The 27,380-nt window shown below is 32.4% G+C and overlaps 2 protein-coding genes across 6 annotated transcripts in view; one reads left to right on the forward strand and one right to left on the reverse strand.

Annotated features, from left to right (window-relative positions):
• Positions 1–27,380, reverse strand: part of RhoGEF2 (Rho guanine nucleotide exchange factor 2) — a 501,746-nt gene that overhangs the window by 303,865 nt on the left and 170,501 nt on the right. The gene's annotated exons all lie outside the window — the stretch shown is intronic.
• Positions 7,716–12,209, forward strand: LOC141455413 (peptidoglycan recognition protein 3-like). The gene is made up of 4 exons (XM_074130473.1): positions 7,716–7,899; positions 7,983–8,117; positions 10,469–11,011; positions 11,137–12,209. The coding sequence occupies exons 2-4, from the start codon at positions 8,018–8,020 to the stop codon at positions 11,691–11,693; spliced, it is 1,200 nt and encodes a 399-aa protein (XP_073986574.1). The 5' UTR covers positions 7,716–7,899; positions 7,983–8,017; the 3' UTR covers positions 11,694–12,209.

Here is a 27,380-nt window from a genome sequence, read left to right on the forward strand (position 1 = left end):
CACATTTATTTAATCCAATGTTAAAAATAATTGCTACAATCGGATTAAAATGTTTAAATCTTTCCCGTAGCTTAAAGAGAAGTTAATAAGGTCTATCTAAATTTAATAAACCAAGAACTGTAAGTAATTATGTTTAAATAGGACGGAAATGGTAAGCAATAAAGCTAGATGAAGTCACGAGCGCCCATTACAAAACTGGGAAGGAATAAAATTTTATCTTACACGTAGGAAAAGGAAGGCGAGAGACAAAACATAATAAAAAAGTCAAACAAAATAAGCTCTTTCCATTTGGTGGTATTAGGAGGAATCCAAGCTAGTACGTCCTAAATTAAGCTTACTTTAGAGCATGGCTGTATGAAAAGGAAATGAAAGCTTTGTAAGCACAGTGGAAGATCTTCAACTAACTTACTGCTTCATAAAATTGTTCAGATATTTTTTTTACATTTCTATAGGTTTATACTCACCTATCTAGAATGTTCCAGAATTACCAGAAGATACTATCTAAAAGAGGAAAGAAATGGTCGAGACTCACATGTCCCATCTCTTACTTATGTTTTCAAGAATTCCCAAAAACTTCGAATTTTTTACCAAATATTAGTTGAATTCAATACAGGTTTAACATGACTTTTTGCGAGAGATTGTGATATTTCACTCAATTCTCTTCATGAAACGTATTTTAAAAAAAATAAAATAACGATTCGCCTCAATCAGAGAAGAGATGTTCAATAACTGACCAGAGGGTGTCCAAAAAAAGTACTGTTTATTGGTTAATTTTTTTTTTTTAATCATTTAAGGCGCGTCAACATCTAAGGTTATTGGCGCCCGGAGCTTTTTTCAGTGCACTGCCAGCCTCCGAACAGTATTCTCTCGTTACAGACAACACTGTCCATCACCGGACAGTGAGCTGTAAGAAGCTCCTAGGAAGAGAAAATCTAAGGGTCAGCAGCTGGATTCGAACCCTGGACCTCCGTGTAGGGAGTCCAGTACTCTAACCGCATAGCTAATCTCCTTCCCTTTTTATTGGTTAATTATTATTAAATTTAGGTCAAAGAAATCACCGCTAGTTCAGGATACTCTGAGTCCTTGCGCATATCTCAGCCGAACAAAACCTGACATCCACCAACATTCTTACACAAAGAGTAAGGTCAGAGATGAGACTGTATATTTGTAAAGGAAGAGAATTATAAGTCAAATACAAATAAGCGTAAAGCCATCAAACGTCTTGCAAATAAAATAATCAAAATCAATGCTATTTCAGTGAATTTGTTGCGACAGCATTGCCTCTCCGTCACATGCCTCGGTATTTTCATTCATATTCAGATATTAATTCAGAAGATTCATGAAAAAGGATTAGAAGAAGAAAAATCATTATAAATGAGTATTTATATTAAGTGAAATTCATCTTTATTTGTTTTGGCAATAGGATCACAGTAAACGTATGATTAATATCCTTCTATTAGATGAGGTCGTTCAACATCTAGATGATGTTTAACGAACTGTATAAGAGCGTAGACTGGCTGAAGACAAATTAGGTCACTCATTCACCTGGACCACAAAAAATAACAAGCTTTTTTTTTTAATAAAAAAAAAAAAATGAGAAAATTATAATAATAAACTAATATTTTCCCACAGCCTCCCCAACTCTAATCTCTAGAAAGCTGGAGCAAGGAGATCATTGTTGAGACGGTAATGAGATGGAGGAAACGTGCCCTCAACAACCATTCGATCAATGAAAGTTGTCAAGCGGATCATCGAAGCAAAAAAGAAACTTGGCAATATCATAAATCATTTTTATAAAATATAGCGAGATAAAAGTAATCACGGAAATTTTCATCTTTCTCAAAAAAATCAAAGCAAAAAATATATGTATCCATTTAAAAGTTCATTTCTAAAGTGAAGTATAAATAAGTAATTGCCTATAATTTCAGGCACGCTTTACGTCCAATTACCAAATTAGGTGTCCGTAGACGGAAGCGACTAGCAAAGATCATCTATACGACAAAGTTCTCATATTAAACATTAAATAAAATCCAAGACCTAGACCGGGGAATCGAACCCACTAACCAACAATACATCTTAGCTTTGCAGGTCTCGCCTCTAATCGCTCGGCTACCACAGCACCTAAAAGTAAAGAATATTTGTCTTGTAAAGAGCAAAATAAAATGCGATCTTAATTATTAAATAAAATTCCCAAATTTTCATTTACATTTGAAATCAGGGGTACCCATTAGCAATTGAGCGAATGAAAGCAAAGCAAGAGTCTTTTAAATTTCCCAAGTACCAGATGGAAAACTTAATTTTACAGAAATATTTTTGATGATTTAATAGAAATTTATTGGGAGAGTAGAATATATGAATATTTTTAACATTTTATTCTCCATCTCATATTATTATGGACGTTCAGAGTTGATAAAATATAGCCATATAGAGTACAGTTAATCCTTGACATCATTTTCAGATGCTGCTAAGCCCAGTAAGGGTCATTAATAAGTCACTAACTAACACTTGCTGCACTTGAGGCAACCAAAATGGGCGTATTTAACACTTTATGCTGAATAAACTAAACCCAATATTTCATATTTGAACAGGGGGCCATTAACTACACTAAGTTTTCAAGTGACGCGACTTTTATTATGGCATTTATTCACAAAACGTACAACAACACGAAGTTAACGAATTGGTTACCAAGTTATTGACGATTTAAGGTTAATGTGAAATTAGTTTATAGTACACTGGAAATAAGATATCCCCTGTGTAGGGGTAAATCGATTCCGCGACTTAGTTCGACCTCGCAATCATAGGTTAATCCTTTTAATCAGGCAATTTGACGGTAGTCGGTTGTGGAATAAAAGAGTCTAAAAGATTATATCGTATATGACGAATACAAAATTCAAAAAGAATTAAAAAAAGTTCTGGCTAAAAATAGACTTCCGTAAAACAAGGTTATTCTAGGAAGAGGGAAGGTTATACAGGATGAATAAAATAATCAGCATATGACATATATCGTTAAGCTGACAAAAAAAAACTTATCTGATATAAATATTGTAATTATCTCAACTCTTTACAGATTTCACCGTTCAGAAAAATTTCAATTAAATATATTTTAATAATAATACAAAAAAAAATTAATTGTTGAAATTAATTATTTCCGAAATTAAAAGCATTTTGCCAGAGTTGAATTAAGAAAATGAATTTTATGACTAAACCTGGCATTTTTCTTATCGGAAAGGTAATTTAAATTTAGAGCACATCTTTTAGTAATTTTAAATTTGTAATTCCTCAAGAATTAAGCAGACAAAATTTCCTCTTAACAATGTTCCTCTGATTAAAATGAAATGAAAAAAGCTGAAGAAACAAGAGGAGATGACGTACCACCTTATTATTCATAATAAAACGTAAAAAAAAAAAAAATCAAAGAAATAGATTAATTAAAAATAAAAATAATACACTTTGATGCCACGAAAAGTAATAATCGATCAAAGCAACTTCTGCACAAAGGATCACGAACTAATTTGATTTCTACCCTTTATTAAAAAACAACCGGAAAAAAATGAAGGGTACAAGAAAATAATAAATTAATTAAGAATTATTTTTTGTGTAAGTTAATTATCAATTAATATTTTAATTAAAAAAAAAATACATGAGAGAAATTAGAAAATTAAAAAATGCATTCAACAAAATAATCGAGAAAATTTAATTCTCTAAAAATTTAGTAATTAAATTTTTATCTTATTTAAAAAAACTTGGAGTGGAATCTTTGCAATTAAAGGGATCCTAAAATTTGGTGGCAAGTAGGAACTTAACTGTTCCCAAGTGAGTTCCTTACGCTTAAATTACTCGCGCTAGTTTAAATTTAATAATTCTTGCATCTTTTAAATACAGCTATTATACCAGTAAATAATAGAATATTGAATTATACTATACTAAAGTTTAATTTTATTCACTGTTTGGGGACCAATCCTGAAGCTGCTATTAATTTGGATAATTTGGACCAGCAGGGATTCATTTAGGCAATGCATGATTCTTGACAGATTCCTGCATTAAACAAACTAATCCTCAGAGGTTAAGGTGATCTTTTATCACCAAAGTTTCAATAAAATGAAAACGGGTCTTATTTCTACAATTTAGACTTGAAAGTTTTAAAATTATAACAATGAGGGATGTTTAAAAAACAGCGAAAGATCTAATAGGCAATCTTTATTTTTAGTCTAAATATTCTCTTATGGTCTAAATACAAATATAAATATTTTGCAAAGCAATATTCTTTTATTTTCGTTAGGAACTAGGAATTATTAATAGCCTAAGGAACCTTACTACGTAGTTAAAATATTCGCTTATATTTTGTTAGAACTCTTAAAAAAACACTATAGCAAAATGGGAGGTAACCAGAACATGGCAACAATAGAAACAACTTGGGCCTAACAAGGCTTTCACTTCTTACACTCAACCCTTAAATGAATATAATGCCTGCAGAGATAGCCTAACTGGACAAACTATTTGAATTTTAAAATGTTCACAAAATAACCTTACAAAACACTTTACAAACTAGAAAACTAAAATTCAATAATATAGAGGAGAAATGTTAAGATTTTTACATTATAATATTTAAAGAACGTTTGTCAAAAAACTAAGGACGATTCTTACAAAATGAGAATTAAAAAGATGTATTTATAAGGATAACGCAGTTAAGGCAGAGCCTTATTTTAAAGAGAAAGAAAGCAAATAGTAAAAACTTCCTATTGGTACTTTAAAACTAACAAAAAACTAAATATAAATCTTTCTTTTAAGTACCATTTAAGTACAGCCTAAAGTACCTTTCTAGCTTTCGCCCTTTAATTAACTTATCAACCTTTCAAACTACTTGAATCAAAAAAGTACAGACAGGTGAATGTATATCAACTGAAGCCTTTGACGTTTTTACCTACAGAGATCTGTTATTAATTTTTTCCTTTAAGAAAAATATGTAGATAATTATACAAAACGAAAGGAAAATAATACAGTAAGATTATACACAATAAGATATGTGGTAACACAAACATGCTCGCGTTTGAAATGGAAAAAAAAAATGTAAACAAGTGACGTCTTCTCTAAACAACAGAGGAATTTCAAAAATGTGACAATCTCCTTTTAAGTAATGCAACAAGAATGAGCATTTTTAGTATTTACATTACAATTAACAAATATTATTAAATCGTAAATAGTATAAATATTTTGTAACGACCTAGTGCAGAGACTAACGTTTGGGTTGCTAGCAGGTTTATCCCATTGCGCCTTTCTATATAATTAAAACTGACAGTTGTATAAGCGTTGATCGTCAAAAACTGCACGTTGAAAAACACTCAACTTCCACAATATTTTTCTCTTTTTCTATAAAAGATAAAATTCCCAAATTTTCTTTATAATATAGAGCAAATCCTCCTTTATAACTAATTTTTTTGTAACAACCCAGATCTAATAGATTTTGAGAAAAAGAGTTGCTGAAAATGAGCAAAAACGGAATTTTCAGAAAATGTTCTTGTGCTTCTTCTTCTTCTTCTTGTTACCTTTTTTGTAAACAACGTAGCGCCTAAACGCGTGAACCTATTTTCATTAATGAGGTGTCATTCGATTCGGAATTTTATGTAGATGTGCCATTTGGAGCTCTCGATGCTGTACATCGAATGGGAGAGGAGTTAGCCCCATGTATGTGAGGCCCCCCTCCAAAATTATTATTATTACTAATAACTCTGTAAATCTTAACCCGATTTTGATAAAATTTGGTAGGATAATAGGGTTAGGGCTCCCCTACGTACCATTAAAGTGATGTTCTGCTCTTACACCTACTAAGAGGAAGTTTTGGAATCATTTAAAATTATCGATACGTGAACCTATTTTCTTCAATGAAGTGTTTGTTATTTGGTTCATAATGTGATGAAAGGTTTACATTTTTTAGAAATCTCGACGTTGTGTATCTGTAGGAGAGGAGTTTGTCCCACGCAGGTCAGGCCTTCACTAAAACTATTATTACTAATATTTCTACAACGCTTAGTCCAATTTTGCTAAAATTTAGCACAAAGAAGCGGGGTTAAAGCTTCCCTACATGGCTCTAAAGTACCATCATGCTTTTACCCCTACTAAGAATACTAAGTAGAATACTAATCCCGTTTACGAGGGTCGTTTGAAAAGTCCGTGCAAAAATAAACACTACTTAATTTTTTGGGGTAAACCTTTTTTATTTTTCAACATAGTCTCCTTTTAGGCTTATACACTTCGTCCAACGCTGCTCTAGTTTGTTGATCCCTTCCGAATAATAGGATTTGTCCAAGTCTGAAAAATAGCCATTCGTTTCTGCAATCACCTCCTCGTTTGAATAAAATCTTTTTCCCGCCAGTCATTTCTTCATATTGGGGAACAAATAGTAGTCCGAGGAAGCCAAGTCTGTAGAATAGGGGGGATGTGAAACGAGTTGGAACCCTATTTCCATTAATTTTGCGACCACAACTGCTGAGGTGTGAGCTGGTGCGTTGTCGTGATGGAAAAGGACTTTTTTGTGGGCCAATCGTGGGCGTTTTTCTTGCAGCTCGGTTTTCAAACGGTCCAATAACGATGAATAATATGCACCTGTAATAGTTTTACCCTTTTCCAGATAGTCGATGAGGATTATTCCTTGCGAATCCCAAAAGACAGTCGCCATAATCTTTCCTGCCGAAGGAACGGTCTTCGCCTTTTTTGGCGCAGATTCCCCCTTGGTCTCAGGAGTGTAGTGATGTATCCATGTTTCATCCACAGTGACGAAACGACGCTTAAAGTCCTGCGGATTCTTCTGGAACAGCTGCAAACCGTCCTTGCAACACTTCACACGATTTCGTTTTTGGTCAAGCGTGAGCAATCGCGGCACCCATCTTGCGGATAGCTTTGTCATGTCCAAATGTTGATGCAAAATATTATGTACCCGTTCATTCCAGATGCCCACAGCACTAGCAATCTCACGCACCTTCACTCTTCTGTCATCCATCACCATATCATGGATTTTATCAATGATTTCTGGAGTAGTAACCTCAACAGGGCGTCCAGAACGTTCAGCGTCACTTGTGCCCATATGGCCACTCCGAAAATTTTGAAACCACTTATAAACTGTTCTAATCCAAGGTGCAGAGTTACCATAATGTTTATCAAGCTTCTCTTTAGTCTCCTGAGGCGTTTTGCCTTTCATAAAGTAGTGTTTAATCAACACACGAAATTCTTTTTCGTCCATTTTTTGAAAATCACTCGACTTCCTCGATTCAAACGAACGCCAAACACAAAGAAATAGACCGATCTGGCTGAAACTTGGTGTGTGTTCTTCCAAGAGATGCTACTAACTAAACATAACCACGATACGCGCCAGTGGTGCTATCTCTCTGACTTTGCACGGACTTTTCAAACGACCCTCGTAAAGTTGGGTATCGGTGGTCCTTTGTTGTGTGGCAACCCGTCGCTACTCTCCACCATGTTTCCTTTTGAAGTTGGTTCTTTGTTTTAGTACTTTGTTAATGTGTAAATTTCAAGTGTAAAAAACAACTCTTTTTTTACGCGGAAAAACGAGACATTTTTAATGAACAGCTCCTTAACCCCACAGTTTCTTATTTTAGATAAATTTGAATTTAAAATTCTTTTAGTACACCCGAAAAAAAAACAAAAAAAAAACGCAAACTTCGTAGAGCAATAATGTTGAATTGTTGCCAAAATGTTTCCCTAGAAACGTCTTCTGCTGAATCTAATAAAAATAAATAAATTTAAAACAAGTAATGAAAGAAATTAATGAGAAGCATTTATAGAAAAATTTATTTAATATAACAGTATCTACAATGGTATAATATTACATAACGATCAAACAGCCTGAATTTATAGCCCTAAGTATTCATTATAATGCAATAAAAAGTTGGTTCTCGTTCCATATTTTTTTTCTGTATTAATAAACTGTCAATTATGCAATAATTAATATAACCTTTTTCCATTTGCAGAGGAAATTAAAAATCTTAAAAAAATTGTATCATCTATGAAACGAAGACACATAGTGTACATATTTATTGTGATCCTTGTTTTAATTGGAATGACTGTGTCTTTAATTGTATTATTAATAATGAATGAAGAGAACTGTAAGTTAGTAATTGTATTAATGCAATGTATATGACGTTTGTAAGGCTTAAATATTTATAAATTTATTGAAATATATTATTTGCTTGTAAGGGAGTGAAAAGACTATTTCAATTTTCCAAGCCTGTCTTCGTATGACTTATATATGGGCATGTTGGTTTTTTCTTCTTTTTTTCTGTGAAATTCCATTTTGAATACTTCAGTTTTCCTTCACAGCTTTACTTTTTTATTTAATTCTTTATGTTAATAATTTTTTATTGTAACAAAGCATGTTTAATTTCTATAGAAGTTATTTATAAAACATATTTGTCATTTACAAATGTATACGTTCAAATACTTTGATTTATATTTAGTTATTTATTTATTATTTTACTGTTTTACAATAATTAGCTGATTCCATGTAACTTCTATAACCGAATTGTGAATCATTATCTAAATATTTTAGAAGATTCAAGCCGTTCAGGTTGGGCTTTACTTCTTATATTGTACATTATTTAAAAGAGAACAAGTATATAAAATTTCAATTACGTTCAATTACATCAGGTTTGTGACATTTGCAACAGAAAAGCGCTCCTTAATTGTCCTACAGATCCTTATTGACATTTAAAAAATACGAGGGTCGTTTGAAAAGTCCGTGCAAAAATAAACACTACTTAATTTTTTGGGGTAAACCTTTTTTATTTTTCAACATAGTCTCCTTTTAGGCTTATACACTTCGTCCAACGCTGCTCTAGTTTGTTGATCCCTTCCGAATAATAGGATTTGTCCAAGTCTGAAAAATAGCCATTCGTTTCTGCAATCACCTCCTCGTTTGAATAAAATCTTTTTCCCGCCAGCCAGTCATTTCTTCATATTGGGGAACAAATAGTAGTCCGACGGAGACAAGTCTGGAGAATAGGGGGGATGTGAAACGAGTTGGAACCCTATTTCCATTAATTTTGCGACCACAACTGCTGAGGTGTGAGCTGGTGCGTTGTCGTGATGGAAAAGGACTTTTATGTGGGCCAATCGTGGGCGTTTTACTTGCAGCTCGGTTTTCAAACGGTCCAATAACGATGAATAATATGCACCTGTAATAGTATTACCCTTTTCCAGATAGTCGATGAGGATTATTCCTTGCGAATCCCAAAAGACAGTCGCCATAATCTTTCCGGGCGAAGGAACGGTCTTCGCCTTTTTTTTTGGCGCAGATTCCCCCTTGGTCTCAGGAGTGTAGTGATGTATCCATGTTTCATCCACAGTTTCGAAACGACGCTTAAAGTCCTGCGGATTCTTCTGGAACAGCTGCAAACCGTCCTTGCAACACTTCACACGATTTCGTTTTTGGTCAAGCGTGAGCAATCGCGGCACCCATCTTGCGGATAGCTTTGTCATGTCCAAATGTTGGTGCAAAATATTATGTACCCGTTCATTCGAGATGCCCACAGCACTAGCAATCTCACGCACCTTCTCTTCTGTCATCCATCACCATATCATGGATTTTATCAATGATTTCTGGAGTAGTAACCTCAACAGGGCGTCCAGAACGTTCTGCGTCACTTGTGCCCATATGGCCACTCCGAAAATTTTGAAAACACTTATAAACTGTTCTAATCCAAGGTGCAGAGTCACCATAATGTTTATCAAGCTTCTCTTTAGTCTCCTCAGGCGTTTTGCCTTTCATAAAGTAGTGTTTAATCAACACACGAAATTCTTTTTCGTCCATTTTTTGAAAATCACTCGACTTCCTCCATTCAAACGAATGCCAAACAGAAAGAAATAGACCGATCTGGCTGAAACTTGGTGTGTGTTCTTCCAAGAGATGCTACTAACTAAACATAGCCTCGATACGCGCTAGTGCTATCTCTCTGACTTTGCACGGACTTTTCAAACGACCCTCGTATTATTTCCTTCTCCAGCAAAAATAAAAAATTTTCTCTAGCCATTTTAACAATCTTCACCTCATAATTTAAAACCTGAAGCATTTCGAACCAATTAATTTTTTTTTTTTTTAAATTTTATTTATATTAATATTCCTTTCAGTGACCAGTCCTCGCTGATACACTCGTACATCCCAGACACAGTCCATTCTTCTGCGAGTAAACAATTTTATGAAAAGAAATTACTCTTTCTTTAATTATTAATGTTAAGGATTTCTAACAATCGAAATGCTTTATTAATTTTAGTCTTCTATTAACGTTAATCTTCTTTTTATCAAAATATTGCGTCACAAATCTAAAGATTAAAAAAAACTACGTATTTACTTATTGTTAAAATAGCAATTCTTGAAGAATTTTTTAATTTAACCTTATTTATTCATAGAAGTTAGGTTTGGATTCTTGTGATACAGTTACGAAAAATTGTTATTTTCCAGATATCAAGTTAAGAAGTAACTACACTGATAGACTGGTAACACGCGATAATTGGTTTGCCCTTCCCGAAAAGGATGGTGTTACGAAATTTGAACATCAACCAATTGATATAGTTATAGTTGGCCATACAGATGGCAGTAGTTGTTCTCTAACTACTATATGCTCCCGGCTGGTAAGGTCATTGCAGGCATATGCTTTCAGTCGCCAATGGCACGATATTGCCTACAACTTCTTAGTGGCTGGAGACGGCTACATTTACGAGGGAAGGGGCTGGGACAAAATAGCATCTCATTCTGAATCATACAATGCCATATCAATTGGTATAGCGTTCATAGGAAATTTTACTAGAGATTTGCCACCGAAAAAACAAATTACAGCTTTTGAAATCCTATTGTCAGAAGGTGTAAAATTGGGTAAAATTAACCCAAATTATAAACTGTTTCTTCAGAGAGAAATCAGACCTACCGAGAGACCAGGAGCAGCTTTAAGTAATTTATTGATGAAATGCGTTCATTGGTCTCCACATGCTCCGGTGATTGTAAAAGGTAAACAATAATTATGAAGCTGTAAGTGTAGAGCAGGAATCTTGCTTATGCACTTGCATTAATTAAGCCTATTCTATTAGTCAATAAAAGGCTTATAGTAAGTTAAAGTGTTGGTCATTTTTCAGAATGGGATCCTGAGATGAATGCATATGCAACATTTCTACTATATTCTCGTCAAGATTGGTATGCAGAACCGCCTCGTGGAAAGGTAGAGGATTTAAAAGTTAATCCACCTCCTTATGTGATCATAGCCGACACCGAAGGCTCAAATTGCACTTCATTTACAACATGTTCCCAAAAAGTGCATGACATTCAGATAGATCATTTAGAACGTGGTGGGAGTGATATGGGTATGCATTTCCTCGTTGGAGGTGATGGTGCAGTCTATACGGGCTTAGGATGGGGCAAGTTTGGTTCTCATACGCTTACATTTAACAGGAGAAGTATTGCTATTTACTTTATTGGCACATTTGTGACAATTTTACCACCACAAAGACAAATAAGGGCAGCGAAATTGTTAATTAAGGAGGGTGTAAAATTAGGTAAAATTGCACCAGATTATAAGCTATTTGCGCAAAAACAAGTCATGGCCACTGAGAGTCCAGGTGCAGCATTAATAGAAGATTTGAGAAAATGGCCTCATTGGAGCACTTATGAAAAATCAGATGAATTAAAGTTGTAATAAAGTTATAATTGAGATTATTCTACAATTTACTGATAGAACGTTACTCAAAATATTTGCCAATACTTTTAATACATCTTATGTTGTTTTGGAACTCTGTGTTCAATATATGTAATTAATATCGTTATTAAAGAAAGTTCGTTGTGATTTAATATACCCCAATATTTTACTTTTCCAGATACTGCAGCAATTGCCGTCGATTACATGTTCAGCGATTTCCCACAAGAATCTAAGATTAGCAACTTTTTTGTTTAATTTTAAATTGTATAATCTTCTAAAAAATCTAAGCATTTGTTTGTTACTAAATAAGTCATTAGATGACAATACATTTTTAAAGTAAATATCTGAAAATATCGTGCATTAGTTTTCTGGTATTTTTCTTTGATGTACGAGGGTCGTTTGAAAAGTCCGTGCAAAAATAAAAACTACTTAATTTTTTGGGGTAAACCTTTTTTATTTTTCAACATAGTCTCCTTATAGGCTTATACACTTCGTCCAACGCTGCTCTAGTTTGTTGATCCCTCCCGAATAATAGGATTTGTCCAAGTCTGAAAAATAGCCATTCGTTTCTGCAATCACCTCCTCGTTTGAATAAAATCTTTTTCCCGCCAGCCATTTCTTCATATTGGGGAACAAATAGTAGTCTGAGGGATCCAAGTCTGCAGAATAGGGGGGATGTGAAACGAGTTGGAACCCTATTTCCATTAATTTTGCGACCACAACTGCTGAGGTGTGAGCTGGTGCGTTGTCGTGATGGAAAAGGACTTTTTTGTGGGCGTTTTTCTTGCAGCTCGGTTTTCAAACGGTCCAATAACGATGAATATGCACCTGTAATAGTTTTACCCTTTTCCAGATAGTCGATGAGGATTATTTCTTGCGAATCCCAAAAGACAGTCGCCATAATCTTTCCGGCCGAAGGAACGGTCTTCGCCTTTTTTTGGCGCAGATTCCCCCTTGGTCTCAGGAGTGTAGTGATGTATCCATATTTCATCCACAGTGACGAAACGACGCTTAAAGTCCTGCGGATTCTTCTGGAACAGCTGCAAACCGTCCTTGCAACACTTCACACGATTTCGTTTTTGGTCAAGCGTGAGCAATCGCGGCACCCATCTTGCGGATAGCTTTGTCATGTCCAAATGTTGATGCAAAATATTACGTACCCGTTCATTCCAGATGCCCGCAGCACTAGCAATCTCACGCACCTTCACTCTTCTGTCATCCATCACCATATCATGGATTTTATTAATGATTTCTGGAGTAGTAACCTCAAAAGGGCGTCCAGAACGTTCAGAGTCACTTGTGCGCCCATATGGCCACTCCGAAAATTGTGAAACCACTTATAAACTGTTCTAATCGAAGGTGCAGAGTCACCATAATGTTTATCAAGCTTCTCTTTAGTCTTCTCAGGCGTTTTGCCTTTCATAAAGTAGTGTTTAATCAACACACGAAATTCTTTTTCGTCCATTTTTTGAAAATCACTCGACTTCCTCGATTCAAACGAATGCCAAACACAAAGAAATAGACCGATCTGGCTGAAACTTGGTGTGTGTTCTTCCAAGAGATGCTACTAACTAAACATAACCTCAATACGCGCCAGTGGTGCTATCTCTCTGACTTTGCACGGACTTTTCAAACGACCCTCGTAGTAACTGAAGGATAACATTAAATTAAAAGATATTCGCTACAAACTCCACGGTTAGATTATAAAATTTTAAATTTTCTGATGAAGAATTTATTTTTTTTTTTCCACATCCAAAATACCCTTTTACTAACTGTTCTTTGTCCGAACTCAGAACTGCTAAATCAATCAACCTTCACTAATTTTTGTGATTTCTTTCCTTAAATCTCGTTAATTTGTTTCTCAATATAACTGATTTCTATTTTTTTCATCGTTTATTGCCTTAAATACATTATCAGCTTGATATTTCTCTCATTGTTTCTAAATTTTTCCCCATCTAGTAAATGGTTATTATCTAGTTCTTTAGTTTAACTAAATGGGATGTGATTTATTTGTAAAAGACTTTCTTTTGAGTTATTGCATGGCACCAAAGCTGTCTGTTATTATTTAAACATAGTTTTCTTGTCCCCTTCAAAAATTTATTGCCTCGGATGTTACTAACAGCCTACTGCAGAGTAAACTTTACAGTTTAAAAGAACTATAATATTATCGTTGAATTATCGCGAATCCAGCGCACTTCAGACCGTACATGTTTTTAACCATAATATTTTATTTATCAAAAAGGACAATCAGCTTTTCAAAAAAATAAATTCATAAACCCTGGACCAAGATAAGTATTATACATAAGACAGTATTAAAGCTGCATGACCAGGATTGGGGATTAGCTCCACAGCTGGAGATCTGGAGTCCCGCACGTCTTGGATTCGAATTCGGAATTTAAATGCTGGTGGCTAGATTAAGAGTTTCTTAAACGTCCGTCAAGTTGTCAAGTTTCTTACACCCCCTCCAAATTTTTTAAAGATTTTTCGTACAACATTTGTTCCAACAATCTGAAAAATTTCGTTCTGCTAAATTAAAATTAAAAGTTATTAAGAAAGTAGAAATATTGTTAACCATAAATCTCATCTAAATAAATTGAAATACAAAAAAAAAAAATGGAAGGGCTAAGTTATATGGTTAGCTCTTGAATATAGATCTCGGGTCACTAAAACATTGCTATTTATACCAGTTGTAGAGCATACTTTTCTCTACAATCAAGTAAAAAAATTCATTAAAATCGGATCAATACAAAGAGAGATAAAGAGCTTTGAAATTTGAACTGTTTGGAAAACCTCCAAAATTTAATCTTCTATATCTCAATAACTATTATCACTAAAACATTGCTATTTATACCAGTTGTAGAGCTAACTTTTCTCTACAATCGGGTAAAAAATTCTTTAAAATCGGAACAATACGAAGGGAGATAGAGCTTTGAAATTTGAACTGTTTGAAATACCCGCAAAATTTAATCTTCTATATCTCAATAACTATTATCACTAAAACATTGCTATTTATACCAGTTGTAGAGCATACTTTTCTCTACAATCGGGTAAAAAAATTCATTAAAATCGGATCAATACAAAGAGAGATAAAGAGCTTTGAAATTTGAACTGTTTGGAAAACCTCCAAAATTTAATCTTCTATATCTCAATAACTATTATCACTAAAACATTGCTATTTATACCAGTTGTAGAGCTAACTTTTCTCTACAATCGGGTAAAAAATTCTTTAAAATCGGAACAATACGAAGGGAGATAGAGCTTTGAAATTTGAACTGTTTGAAATACCTGCAAAATTTAATCTTCTATATCTCAATAACTATTATCACTAAAACATTGCTATTTATACCAATTGTAGAGCTAACTTTTCTCTACAATCGGGTAAAAAATTCTTTAAAATCGGAACAATACGAAGGGAGATAGAGCTTTGAAATTTGAACTGTTTGGAAAACCTCCAAAATTTAATCTTCTATATCTCAATAACTATTATCACTAAAACATTGCTATTTATACCAGTTGTAGAGCTAACTTTTCTCTACAATCGGGTAAAAAAATTCATTAAAATCGGATTAATACAGAGAGATAAAGAGCTTTGAAATTTGAACTGTTTGGAAAACCTCCAAAATTTAATCTTCTATATCTCAATAACTATTATCACTAAAACATTGCTATTTATACCAGTTGTAGAGCTAACTTTTCTCTACAATCGGGTAAAAAATTCTTTAAAATCGGAACAATACGAAGGGAGATAGAGCTTTGAAATTTGAACTGTTTGGAAAACCTCCAAAATTTAATCTTCTATATCTCAATAACTATTATCACTAAAACATTGCTATTTATACCAGTTGTAGAGCTAACTTTTCTCTACAATCGGCTAAAAAATTCTTTAAAATCGGAACAATACGAAGGGAGATAGAGCTTTGAAATTTGAACTGTTTGGAAAACCTCCAAAATTTAATCTTCTATATCTCAATAACTATCATCACTAAAACATTGCTATTTATACCAGTTGTAGAGCTAACTTTTCTCTACAATCGGGTAAAAAAATTCATTAAAATCGGAACAATACGAAGAGCTAAAGAGCTTTGAAATTTGAACTGTTTGAAAAACCTCCAAAATTTAATCTTCTATATCTCAATAACTATTATCACTAAAACATTGCTATTTATACCAGTTGTAGAGCATACTTTTCTCTACAATCGGGTAAAAAAATTCATTAAAATCGGATCAATACAAAGAGAGATAAAGAGCTTTGAAATTTGAACTATTTGGAAAACCTCCAAAATTTAATCTTCTATATCTCAATAACTATTATCACTAAAACATTGCTATTTATACCAGTTGTAGAGCATACTTTTCTCAACAATCGGGTAAAAAAATTCATTAAATCGGATCAATACAAAGAGAGATAAAGAGCTTTGAAATTTGAACTATTTGGAAAACCTCCAAAATTTAATCTTCTATATCTCAATAACTGTTATTACTAAAACATTGCTATTTATACCAGTTGTAGAGCTAACTTTTCTCTACAATCGGGTAAAAAATTCTTTAAAATCGGAACAATACGAAGGGAGATAGAGCTTTGAAATTTGAACTGTTTGGAAAACCTCCAAAATTTAATCTTCTATATCTCAATAACCATTATCACCAAAACATTGCTATTTATACCAGTTGTAGAGCTAACTTTTCTCTACAATCGGGTAAAAAATTCTTTAAAATCGGAACAATACGAAGGGAGATAGAGCTTTGAAATTTGAACTGTTTGGAAAACCTCCAAAATTTAATCTTCTATATCTCAATAACTATTATCACTAAAACATTGCTATTTATACCAGTTGTAGAGCTAACTTTTCTCTACAATCGGCTAAAAAATTCTTTAAAATCGGAACAATACGAAGGGAGATAGAGCTTTGAAATTTGAACTGTTTGGAAAACCTCCAAAATTTAATCTTCTATATCTCAATAACTATCATCACTAAAACATTGCTATTTATACCAGTTGTAGAGCTAACTTTTCTCTACAATCGGGTAAAAAAATTCATTAAAATCGGAACAATACGAAGAGCTAAAGAGCTTTGAAATTTGAACTGTTTGAAAAACCTCCAAAATTTAATCTTCTATATCTCAATAACTATTATCACTAAAACATTGCTATTTATACCAGTTGTAGAGCATACTTTTCTCTACAATCGGGTAAAAAAATTCATTAAAATCGGATCAATACAAAGAGAGATAAAGAGCTTTGAAATTTGAACTATTTGGAAAACCTCCAAAATTTAATCTTCTATATCTCAATAACTATTATCACTAAAACATTGCTATTTATACCAGTTGTAGAGCATACTTTTCTCAACAATCGGGTAAAAAAATTCATTAAATCGGATCAATACAAAGAGAGATAAAGAGCTTTGAAATTTGAACTATTTGGAAAACCTCCAAAATTTAATCTTCTATATCTCAATAACTGTTATTACTAAAACATTGCTATTTATACCAGTTGTAGAGCTAACTTTTCTCTACAATCGGGTAAAAAATTCTTTAAAATCGGAACAATACGAAGGGAGATAGAGCTTTGAAATTTGAACTGTTTGGAAAACCTCCAAAATTTAATCTTCTATATCTCAATAACCATTATCACCAAAACATTGCTATTTATACCAGTTGTAGAGCTAACTTTTCTCTACAATCGGGTAAAAAATTCTTTAAAATCGGAACAATACGAAGGGAGATAGAGCTTTGAAATTTGAACTGTTTGAAATACCTGCAAAATTTAATCTTCTATATCTCAATAACTATTATCACTAAAACATTGCTATTTATACCAGTTGTAGAGCTAACTTTTCTCTACAATCGGGTAAAAAAATTCATTAAAATCGGATCAATACAGAGAGATAAAGAGCTTTGAAATTTGAACTGTTTGGAAAACCTCCAAAATTTAATCTTCTATATCTCAATAACTATTATCACTAAAACATTGCTATTTATACCAGTTGTAGAGCATACTTTTCTCTACAATCGGGTAAAAAAATTCATTAAAATCGGATCAATACAGAGAGATAAAGAGCTTTGAAATTTGAACTGTTTGGAAAACCTCCAAAATTTAATCTTCTATATCTCAATAACTATTAACACTAAAACATTGCTATTTATACCAGTTGTAGAGCATACTTTTCTCTACAATCGGGTAAAAAAATTCATTAAAATCGGATCAATACAGAGAGATAAAGAGCTTTGAAATTTGAACTGTTTGGAAAACCTCCAAAATTTAATCTTCTATATCTCAATAACTATTATCACCAAAACATTGCTATTTATACCAGTTGTAGAGCTAACTTTTCTCTACAATCGGGTAAAAAAATTCATTAAAATCGGATCAATACAGAGAGATAAAGAGCTTTGAAATTTGAACTGTTTGGAAAACCTCCAAAATTTAATCTTCTATATCTCAATAACCATTATCACCAAAACATTGCTATTTATACCAGTTGTAGAGCTAACTTTTCTCTACAATCGGGTAAAAAAATTCATTAAAATCGGATCAATACAGAGAGATAAAGAGCTTTGAAATTTGAACTGTTTGGAAAACCTCCAAAATTTAATCTTCTATATCTCAATAACTATTATCACTAAAACATTGCTATTTATACCAGTTGTAGAGCATACTTTTCTCTACAATCGGGTAAAAAAAATCATTAAAATCGGATCAATACAGAGAGATAAAGAGCTTTGAAATTTGAACTGTTTGGAAAACCTCCAAAATTTAATCTTCTATATCTCAATAACTATTATCACTAAAACATTGCTATTTATACCAGTTGTAGAGCTAACTTTTCTCTACAATCGGGTAAAAAAATTCATTAAAATCGGATCAATACAGAGAGATAAAGAGCTTTGAAATTTGAACTGTTTGGAAAACCTCCAAAATTTAATCTTCTATATCTCAATAACTATTATCACTAAAACATTGCTATTTATACCAGTTGTAGAGCTAACTTTTCTCTACAATCGGGTAAAAAAATTCATTAAAATCGGATCAATACAGAGAGATAAAGAGCTTTGAAATTTGAACTGTTTGGAAAACCTCCAAAATTTAATCTTCTATATCTCAATAACTATTATCACTAAAACATTGCTATTTATACCAGTTGTAGAGCATACTTTTCTCTACAATCGGGTAAAAAAATTCATTAAAATCGGATCAATACAGAGAGATAAAGAGCTTTGAAATTTGAACTGTTTGGAAAACCTCCAAAATTTAATCTTCTATATCTCAATAACTATTATCACTAAAACATTGCTATTTATACCAGTTGTAGAGCATACTTTTCTCTACAATCGGGTAAAAAAATTCATTAAAATCGGATCAATACAAAGAGAGATAAAGAGCTTTGAAATTTGAACTGTTTGGAAAACCTCCAAAATTTAATCTTCTATATCTCAATAACTATTATCACTAAAACATTGCTATTTATACCAGTTGTAGAGCTAACTTTTCTCTACAATCGGGTAAAAAATTCTTTAAAATCGGAACAATACGAAGGGAGATAGAGCTTTGAAATTTGAACTGTTTGGAAAACCTCCAAAATTTAATCTTCTATATCTCAATAACTATTATCACTAAAACATTGCTATTTATACCAGTTGTAGAGCATACTTTTCTCTACAATCGGGTAAAAAAATTCATTAAAATCGGATCAATACAGAGAGATAAAGAGCTTTGAAATTTGAACTGTTTGGAAAACCTCCAAAATTTAATCTTCTATATCTCAATAACTATTATCACTAAAACATTGCTATTTATACCAGTTGTAGAGCATACTTTTCTCTACAATCGGGTAAAAAAATTCATTAAAATCGGATCAATACAGAGAGATAAAGAGCTTTGAAATTTGAACTGTTTGGAAAACCTCCAAAATTTAATCTTCTATATCTCAATAACTATTATCACTAAAACATTGCTATTTATACCAGTTGTAGAGCTAACTTTTCTCTACAATCGGGTAAAAAAATTCATTAAAATCGGATTAATACAGAGAGATAAAGAGCTTTGAAATTTGAACTGTTTGGAAAACCTCCAAAATTTAATCTTCTATATCTCAATAACTATTATCACTAAAACATTGCTATTTATACCAGTTGTAGAGCTAACTTTTCTCTACAATCGGGTAAAAAAATTCATTAAAATCGGATCAATACAGAGAGATAAAGAGCTTTGAAATTTGAACTGTTTGGAAAACCTCCAAAATTTAATCTTCTATATCTCAATAACCATTATCACCAAAACATTGCTATTTATACCAGTTGTAGAGCTAACTTTTCTCTACAATCGGGTAAAAAATTCTTTAAAATCGGAACAATACGAAGGGAGATAGAGCTTTGAAATTTGAACTGTTTGAAATACCTGCAAAATTTAATCTTCTATATCTCAATAACTATTATCACTAAAACATTGCTATTTATACCAGTTGTAGAGCTAACTTTTCTCTACAATCGGGTAAAAAAATTCATTAAAATCGGATCAATACAGAGAGATAAAGAGCTTTGAAATTTGAACTGTTTGGAAAACCTCCAAAATTTAATCTTCTATATCTCAATAACCATTATCACCAAAACACTGCTATTTATACCAGTTGTAGAGCTAACTTTTCTCTACAATCGGGTAAAAAATTCTTTAAAATCGGAACAATACGAAGGGAGATAGAGCTTTGAAATTTGAACTGTTTGAAATACCTGCAAAATTTAATCTTCTATATCTCAATAACCATTATCACCAAAACATTGCTACTTATACCAGTTGTATAGCATACTTTTCTCTACAATCGGGTAAAAAAATTCATTAAAATCGGTTAAAATTGTAAATTAAATGTTGTGATAATTGAACAAATATTTTGAACATGAAAATAGACAGCATAAAAGTCTGTGACATCTAATAAATTCTATTAAATAGTAATGACATGTTAATGTAGTAAAATTACTTATAAATGATACCAATGAAGTATTAATGAAATGTTTGGTACTAGCTGATTTGTGAACCTTTTGGTGTTTAATCAGCCCTTATACTTAACTTTTTAAACTGTCAGTTTTTGTTAAAGATTAACTTTACTTTTTTAATCTTACAAAATATTACTAGTTCAATATAACATAAACATAACAAGAGTTATTTCAAAAATTTCAACTTTTAAAGTAAAAGAAAATTTATTAATAAAATTTGGGGATATTAATTGAAAGCCCTACAAACAGGCTTACAATAAAACAATAGCAATTTAAAATACTTCAACTTAATTATGTGCAACCTAATCTCGCCTACAAAGGGAATGTGAATTAATTAGAAACAACAGTAAAACTAATTAGATTTACGCTGGGTTCATATCGCTTACAGACCAACTCATCATTCTCTATCTGTAAATAATTTTTTAAATAATAATTAATGATCTCTCCCAACAGAACAGTGCATAGTCGGGGCCAACGGTAAGTTATAATTCTTGTTAAAGATAATACTGCCTCCATCATCAGAGAGTGAACTATAACAGGCTCCTACGAAGAGAAAAATTAGGAGCAGTCAGGATCTCGAACCAAGGATCTTTAAATCTTCCCGCAAGAGACTGTCTAGATGGGGATATTCGTTGAAGTAAGTAAAGTATACACATATACACAACCAGTCTGCAGGAATGAATCACATTATCGCAGAGATTGTAGAAACTATTGCCATTTTTAAAGAGAAGGGAGTCTGCATTAATTTTTTGTGGGTAAGGGGTCATTGTGGTATAAAAGAGAATGAAATTGTTGATACACTTGCAAAGGAAGCCATCAATAGTGGGGAAATGGCTAATTATAAATTACCACACACCGATATCAAGGGTATAATTGCAAAAGCAGCACTACAAAAATGGCAGACAGATTCCAATAATGGTGATAAAGGTAGATTCTATAAAACTATGGCAGATCAGTTACCTAGACAACCATGGTTTAAGGGAACTGTCACTAATAAATGGGTTGTTACGACAATAAGCAGGCTGAGAGCGAACCACGCGGTGTGCGGATCGTATCTACACAGGATCAACAAAAGGTCCTCTCCTCTTTGCGTAGATTGCAATGAGGAGGAGGATTTCAAACATGTAATAATGATATGTCCACGTTATGTGGTAGAAAGGAAACGAATGTTTGACGATATATACAGGTATTTAGATGCACCATTTCGCTACGAAGACATTATATTCTCCACCAACATTTATGTGCTTAAGTCGATAGCAGAGCTAGCAATGAATATGAATGTATTTAAAAGCTATAGCCGAATTAGAATGAATGGAAGAAAATGCTTAGAGAAGGATTACGGTGGTTTTAATTTTGGTTAAGCTGTAGGGATGGCAGGAATACAGAGTACTGATCCATCCATTAGCAGTAGTTTATGTAAATAGTTGTATATAGTAGAGGGATGAATGTGTGAAGCGAATGTATTTATAAGTAAGAATGGAGAGTGAGTGATATTCTAGTGATAAGCACCTAGACGATGCTGGCTGTATGGCGGAAGCCAATGCCAAAAAAAAGCAAAAAAAAAAAAAGTAAAGTAAAGTAATTGCCTATTTTTGCAGACAGGCTTTAACGTCCAGCTACCAAATTAGATTTCGTGAACGGGGGTTTACTTTAAATTGCTCGCAATAATTCTTAGGCTAGATTGGGAATCGAACCCAGAACCACAATACATTTTAACTCCCCCGAAATTTTGTGTGACATTAAATTCATAAAATAATCCAAAGATAGAACGAACTGTCAATATATTTCTTAAGCGACTCGTCAATATATATTTTTTCACTTTAACGTAGAACATAAAATACATTATTAATCCTTTATCTTTAAATTATAAATCTACAAAAAAAAATGGAAAATAAAAAGCGCAGTCAGAGCCTGTAGAGAGTTTAGATCTAAACAGCTAGAGAACCCGCATCTATAGAATGATGTTTCCGTTTAGACTATGCCACAGAAAAGGATGTCAAAGACATTTTTTACCCATTTCTAAAAGAGGGCACTCTGGTGAAAAGATTTTATTTTAAGAAAACCAGTTGTAATCAATATTCTGAAATTTTTGCCGAATTGGAAATCATAAATTCTGGTACGAAAGCAATTTCGATGATCAAATAAAAAAAGAAAAGAAAAAGAAGTTGTTTACATAAAGGTCAAATTAACTTTCTTAAAAAGGATTATTCAAGTAAAACCTTAATTAGAACACGCTAACTGCTTTTCTAGCTCCCGAGATGTGGAAGAAATGCTCATTGTGTCCGCTCGTATGCGCCTGGGTAATGGATGCTTACTTATGACGAATAAAAATCAAGTATCCAGTGTCGATCAGAAAGATTGTAAAGAGCTTCTGCAAAAACTAGGGATAACATTCCAGGCTATTATTTATCCTTCTTTTTAAATAAATGCACGAATTATAATCTTATGCATTTTATCTCTTCTTCATGTTCATTCATTCATTAATTAATATCTAATTATTGCAAAATAAAAGCACAGAGATCTACATCACCATAATGTTGTGATGTCTGTATACGAATTGGTGATATATTTGATAACTTATCTGTAGAACAGGGATGCTGTATTCATGGATATAATAATTCTAAGCCTAAGGATCTCAGAGAATAATTGGGCAAAAACAAACAAAAAACCAATTAATATATGGTAATTAGTGCATACGTGTAACGGCAAACAATCTATGAAAAGAGCATGGACTTTTATTCCAGTAAAAATAGCGATTAATCAATCTTGTGTCAAAACTAAAAATCGATTATGCTCCACTATTATTATTAATAACTGTGGTATCTTTGTGTAAACTCGGAAACATATACTACCTCGATATTTTAAAAACAAAAATAACGATCATTATAACTATATTCTGACCTTGGTTTTTATAAACAAAACAGAAAGACAAGACCTTTCTAAAAATCATTACAAATGGAAGGAAGTCCTATATATACAAATAAGAAAGCTGGAAGAAGATGGCGGTAGTGGAAAAGGTTATCTGATATCACTTTATTCTGATAGAAATCTATCTGGAGGAATTATCTGAAGGTTGTTTCCTTTATTTTCAATAAAAATAACCTATAAAAGTAAGTGATTAATAATTTTCATCCTATTAGAAGGTTGTAAATATGTTAACCTTTTTATGGTTTCATAAAGTTTCGGTAAAAAATTGAGATTGATTTTTCACGTTACTTTATTTAAGCTACAATCTGGCGTGAATGATATTTAAAATCGCTTTAAAGTTTATTTTAAATTTAAATTGTTCGTAGAAAATTGAAGCCTTTACTTCATTAGTAAATTAAGCTTATTTTATAAAATAGTAGAATAAAACATAATACTTAAAAACGCATCTTAATTAACGTGCTTTTTTTATCTAGTAGTGTCTCCGTACGGTCAAATTTTACGGCAAGGAATGACCCTTGCTCTATTTAGAAGATGTATGACAGGTGCTAAAACTCTTGTATGCATGTAGCATATTGTGAAAAATCAGAGGCACAACAGAGCTATTGAAAAAGGCACACATTGTTGCTATAAAAAAAATGATCAAATTATAAAGAACGATTTTTCAAGACGTGCACCAAACAAAATGGATTTTGAAACTTAAAAGAAGCAGAAGAATGAACAACCAACGCCCTTACACACAATATTACAACAGAGCAAAGGCAATCCAAAACCAATTCCGCATACAATATTACATATCCAAAATTTGGCAAATTTTTTAACAAATGCGTAATTCAATAATGAGAAACCAATAAAATAAAAAAGAATTATAAAGAAAATGAAAACATATCTAAAAAGAATAGGTACAGGCTAAACAGTTACAAGAAAATTTACAAAGATCTGAGTATATTTACAAAAACCAAAGAATGTTCACAAAGTTCTGATATAATGTCACAAGTACTAATCATTTTTTTCAGTAAATTTGAGTGGATTAATCGAATGCTACGATGGTAAGTGAACGTAACAAGACGCAATCCGAAAGATTGGTACTTAAAAAAAATCGAGTTTTATAAGAATTAAAAAATTAACTGAACAAAAATCTCGCTAATTTCCCCCAAAATAACATATTCAGTGGAACCAGAATTTTTTTTTTTCAAACAAATCAGTGGAAGTATTTGCAGTAAAAGAACATGAATGATTTAATTCAAGATCGGGCTTCTTATAACTTAGTTAATTAGATAATGGTTGAAATTCTGGTCAGAAGGCAGAAGCGTTCAATAACACTACAGCTGAAGCTGGATAAGAATTAGATGGGCACCAACTACAGCCAATAACCGCTAGTAAAGTGTAGCTCCAACGAACAGAGAGTTAACTGTTAATAACCCAAGTATCCAAGCTTGAACTGGAGATTCTTCAAAGTGATATACGTAAGGGATACTTCAGTTTTATATTACCTATGATAGTGATATCTGCCAGAGACCGTTGTCTAAATGCAACGACTTTCCAATATATTATATTTCACGTGGAATATGGTCATGCGAATTATCAAACGGTAATGTCACAAGTACTAATCATTTTTTTCAGTAAATTTGAGTAGATTAATCGAATGCTACGATGGTAAGTGAACGTAAGCGAACTGCAAATTGTCTAAAGAAAACAAGGCAAGAACTAATACTTTGCTCAAAATTACAGAACAACCAATTAATTGGATAAATTCAAAAGAATACTCAAAATGATTGGAGTTAGGTAACTACTTATTAAATTTATGTTTACGTTTAGCTGACTGTAGAATACATAAGGGGCCAGCCGAGCGGTTATAGGCTAGACCCGCAAAACTAAGATGTATTGTTGGTTAGCAGGTTCGACTCCCGATCTTACTTTGAACTTTATTGGTTAATAAGAGTTTACTAGTAGGTAAAATATATTTGCTAGTCGCCTCCATCCACGATACCTAATTTGGTGGTCAGACGCAAAGCCAGCCTGAAAAAATAGGCAATTACTTTACTTTATATTATATTATAAGAGGTTAAGCTAACAATACCTGATTCTTCGCCATACTATATTATTACTGTAATGCGCACCTGATCAGTTTAAATATTGGAATGGTGTTAATTGATCCGATTTCAAGAATGAAATGTTCTAAAAATGTATTTGTATACGTAGAGATACAATGTACCTGTTACAATGGAGTTAAAGTTCATGTTCACTTTATAAACTTTGTAGGCTATAATATCTTAGTTTAAAACATTTTTTAAACAATTAAAAATTGCTTACTTATTTTAAACAAATATAACAATCCTAAAGAAGAACTTTGCAAATTAATTAATAATTTTGATGAGAAAAATATGTACCACAATTTTTAATTATTTAAAAAATGTATTATCTAAAAAGGAACCTATTATTAATGTAAATAAGAGAATTCAGTGGGTAACACCGCTAGATGAAAGAGGAAAAACCTGGTTTTAAGATTTTAAAGCGACTTCCCTAAATTATAGATTTTTAATAATAATTAATAAACATAATAATTTCCCTTGAAAATGATTGGAAATGAAATTCCAAAAAAAAATAATTGAGCAAGAATGGTATTTCACAGAATGATATTTGGTTCTTTTCCGTTATTTTATTCGCATAAAATAGTTTCAACCATTGGTGATAAACAATCGATTAGGCAGCTATAAAAACGAATACTGTCGATATTGTTATAGCACCCATTGTAAGGTTGGATACGTGAGAATTTAACGATTTAGCGGTAACTCACTAAAAAGCCACAAAGCTGGAAACAGTACGAGCATACATTGTGAATACTTCATCGCCACATGTGTTACAAGAAAAGTGAACATATCGCAAAAATAATCAGAGACCAACTTCTGTATATACGGGGTGAACCAGTAAGTATTGTCAATAGGCCTACTGCGTGTAGTACATCTAAAGTGGAGTTCAATGACGTATTGGCCAACTTCATATTTTCCACTGTTCTTAAGTGACGTCACTTTAAAGTTTTTTTCTAAAATCATTACTTTTTTCCAATAAAAATGTTATTACTCAGAAAGTTTTAGTCCGAATTCGATTCTGATGACACGGTTAGAAAGACAGATAAATTTCCTAAAAATTGACACCATTTTGAAGCATAAATTATTCTCCAAACTGCCTTAATCTTCCACCGGAACCTAGGAAAATAAAAGTAATCGAAATTTTTAAGAAAACTCATTAGGCCCTTACGTGATCATTATCAGACCTAGGTGCTGGCACTTTTTACAAAAGTTTCCTTGTCTAATGGGCTTTCAAACGGTATATCATTTTCCAGAATTCCTTTTATCTTCGTATGAGAAATTACGTTTGTTTTACAAGAAAACGTGTTCACGAGCACTCAAGAGTATTAGTTATCAAGTTGTTTAATTCATTGAAAACTCTTTTAGATGGACCAGTAGTCAATTTTTAAAGTAGATTGTCTTAAAATAAGGTAGTCTAAGGTTACTTATTGCACATAAAAATAGCACTTGTTTGAAATATTTTCTAACATTTTGTCAAATATTTCAGTTTAGATTTTTTTTTTTTTTTATGTGCAATAAGTAACCTTAGACTACCTTATTTTAAGACAATTTACTTTAAAAATTGACTACAGCTCCATCCACAAGAGTTTAATGAATTAAACAACACAATACAATATCACTGCTCGTGAACACGTTTTCTTGCAAAACAAACGTAATTTCTCATACGAAGATAAAAGGAATCCTG

The sequence above is a fragment of the Rhodnius prolixus genome, unplaced genomic scaffold, assembly GCF_049639745.1.
Source record: "Rhodnius prolixus isolate KJV_2025 unplaced genomic scaffold, Rpr scaffold_4, whole genome shotgun sequence".
Classification (NCBI taxonomy): domain Eukaryota; kingdom Metazoa; phylum Arthropoda; class Insecta; order Hemiptera; family Reduviidae; genus Rhodnius; species Rhodnius prolixus.

Bases quoted from the DNA above. Each gene is read 5' to 3' on its own strand.
- LOC141455413 (XM_074130473.1), top strand. From the start codon at position 8,018: ATGAAACGAAGACACATAGTGTACATATTTATTGTGATCCTTGTTTTA. The intron at 8,118-10,468 runs GTAAGTTAGTAA...GTTATTTTCCAG, and splicing joins AATAATGAATGAAGAGAACT to ATATCAAGTTAAGAAGTAAC. The intron at 11,012-11,136 runs GTAAACAATAAT...GTCATTTTTCAG, and splicing joins TGCTCCGGTGATTGTAAAAG to AATGGGATCCTGAGATGAAT.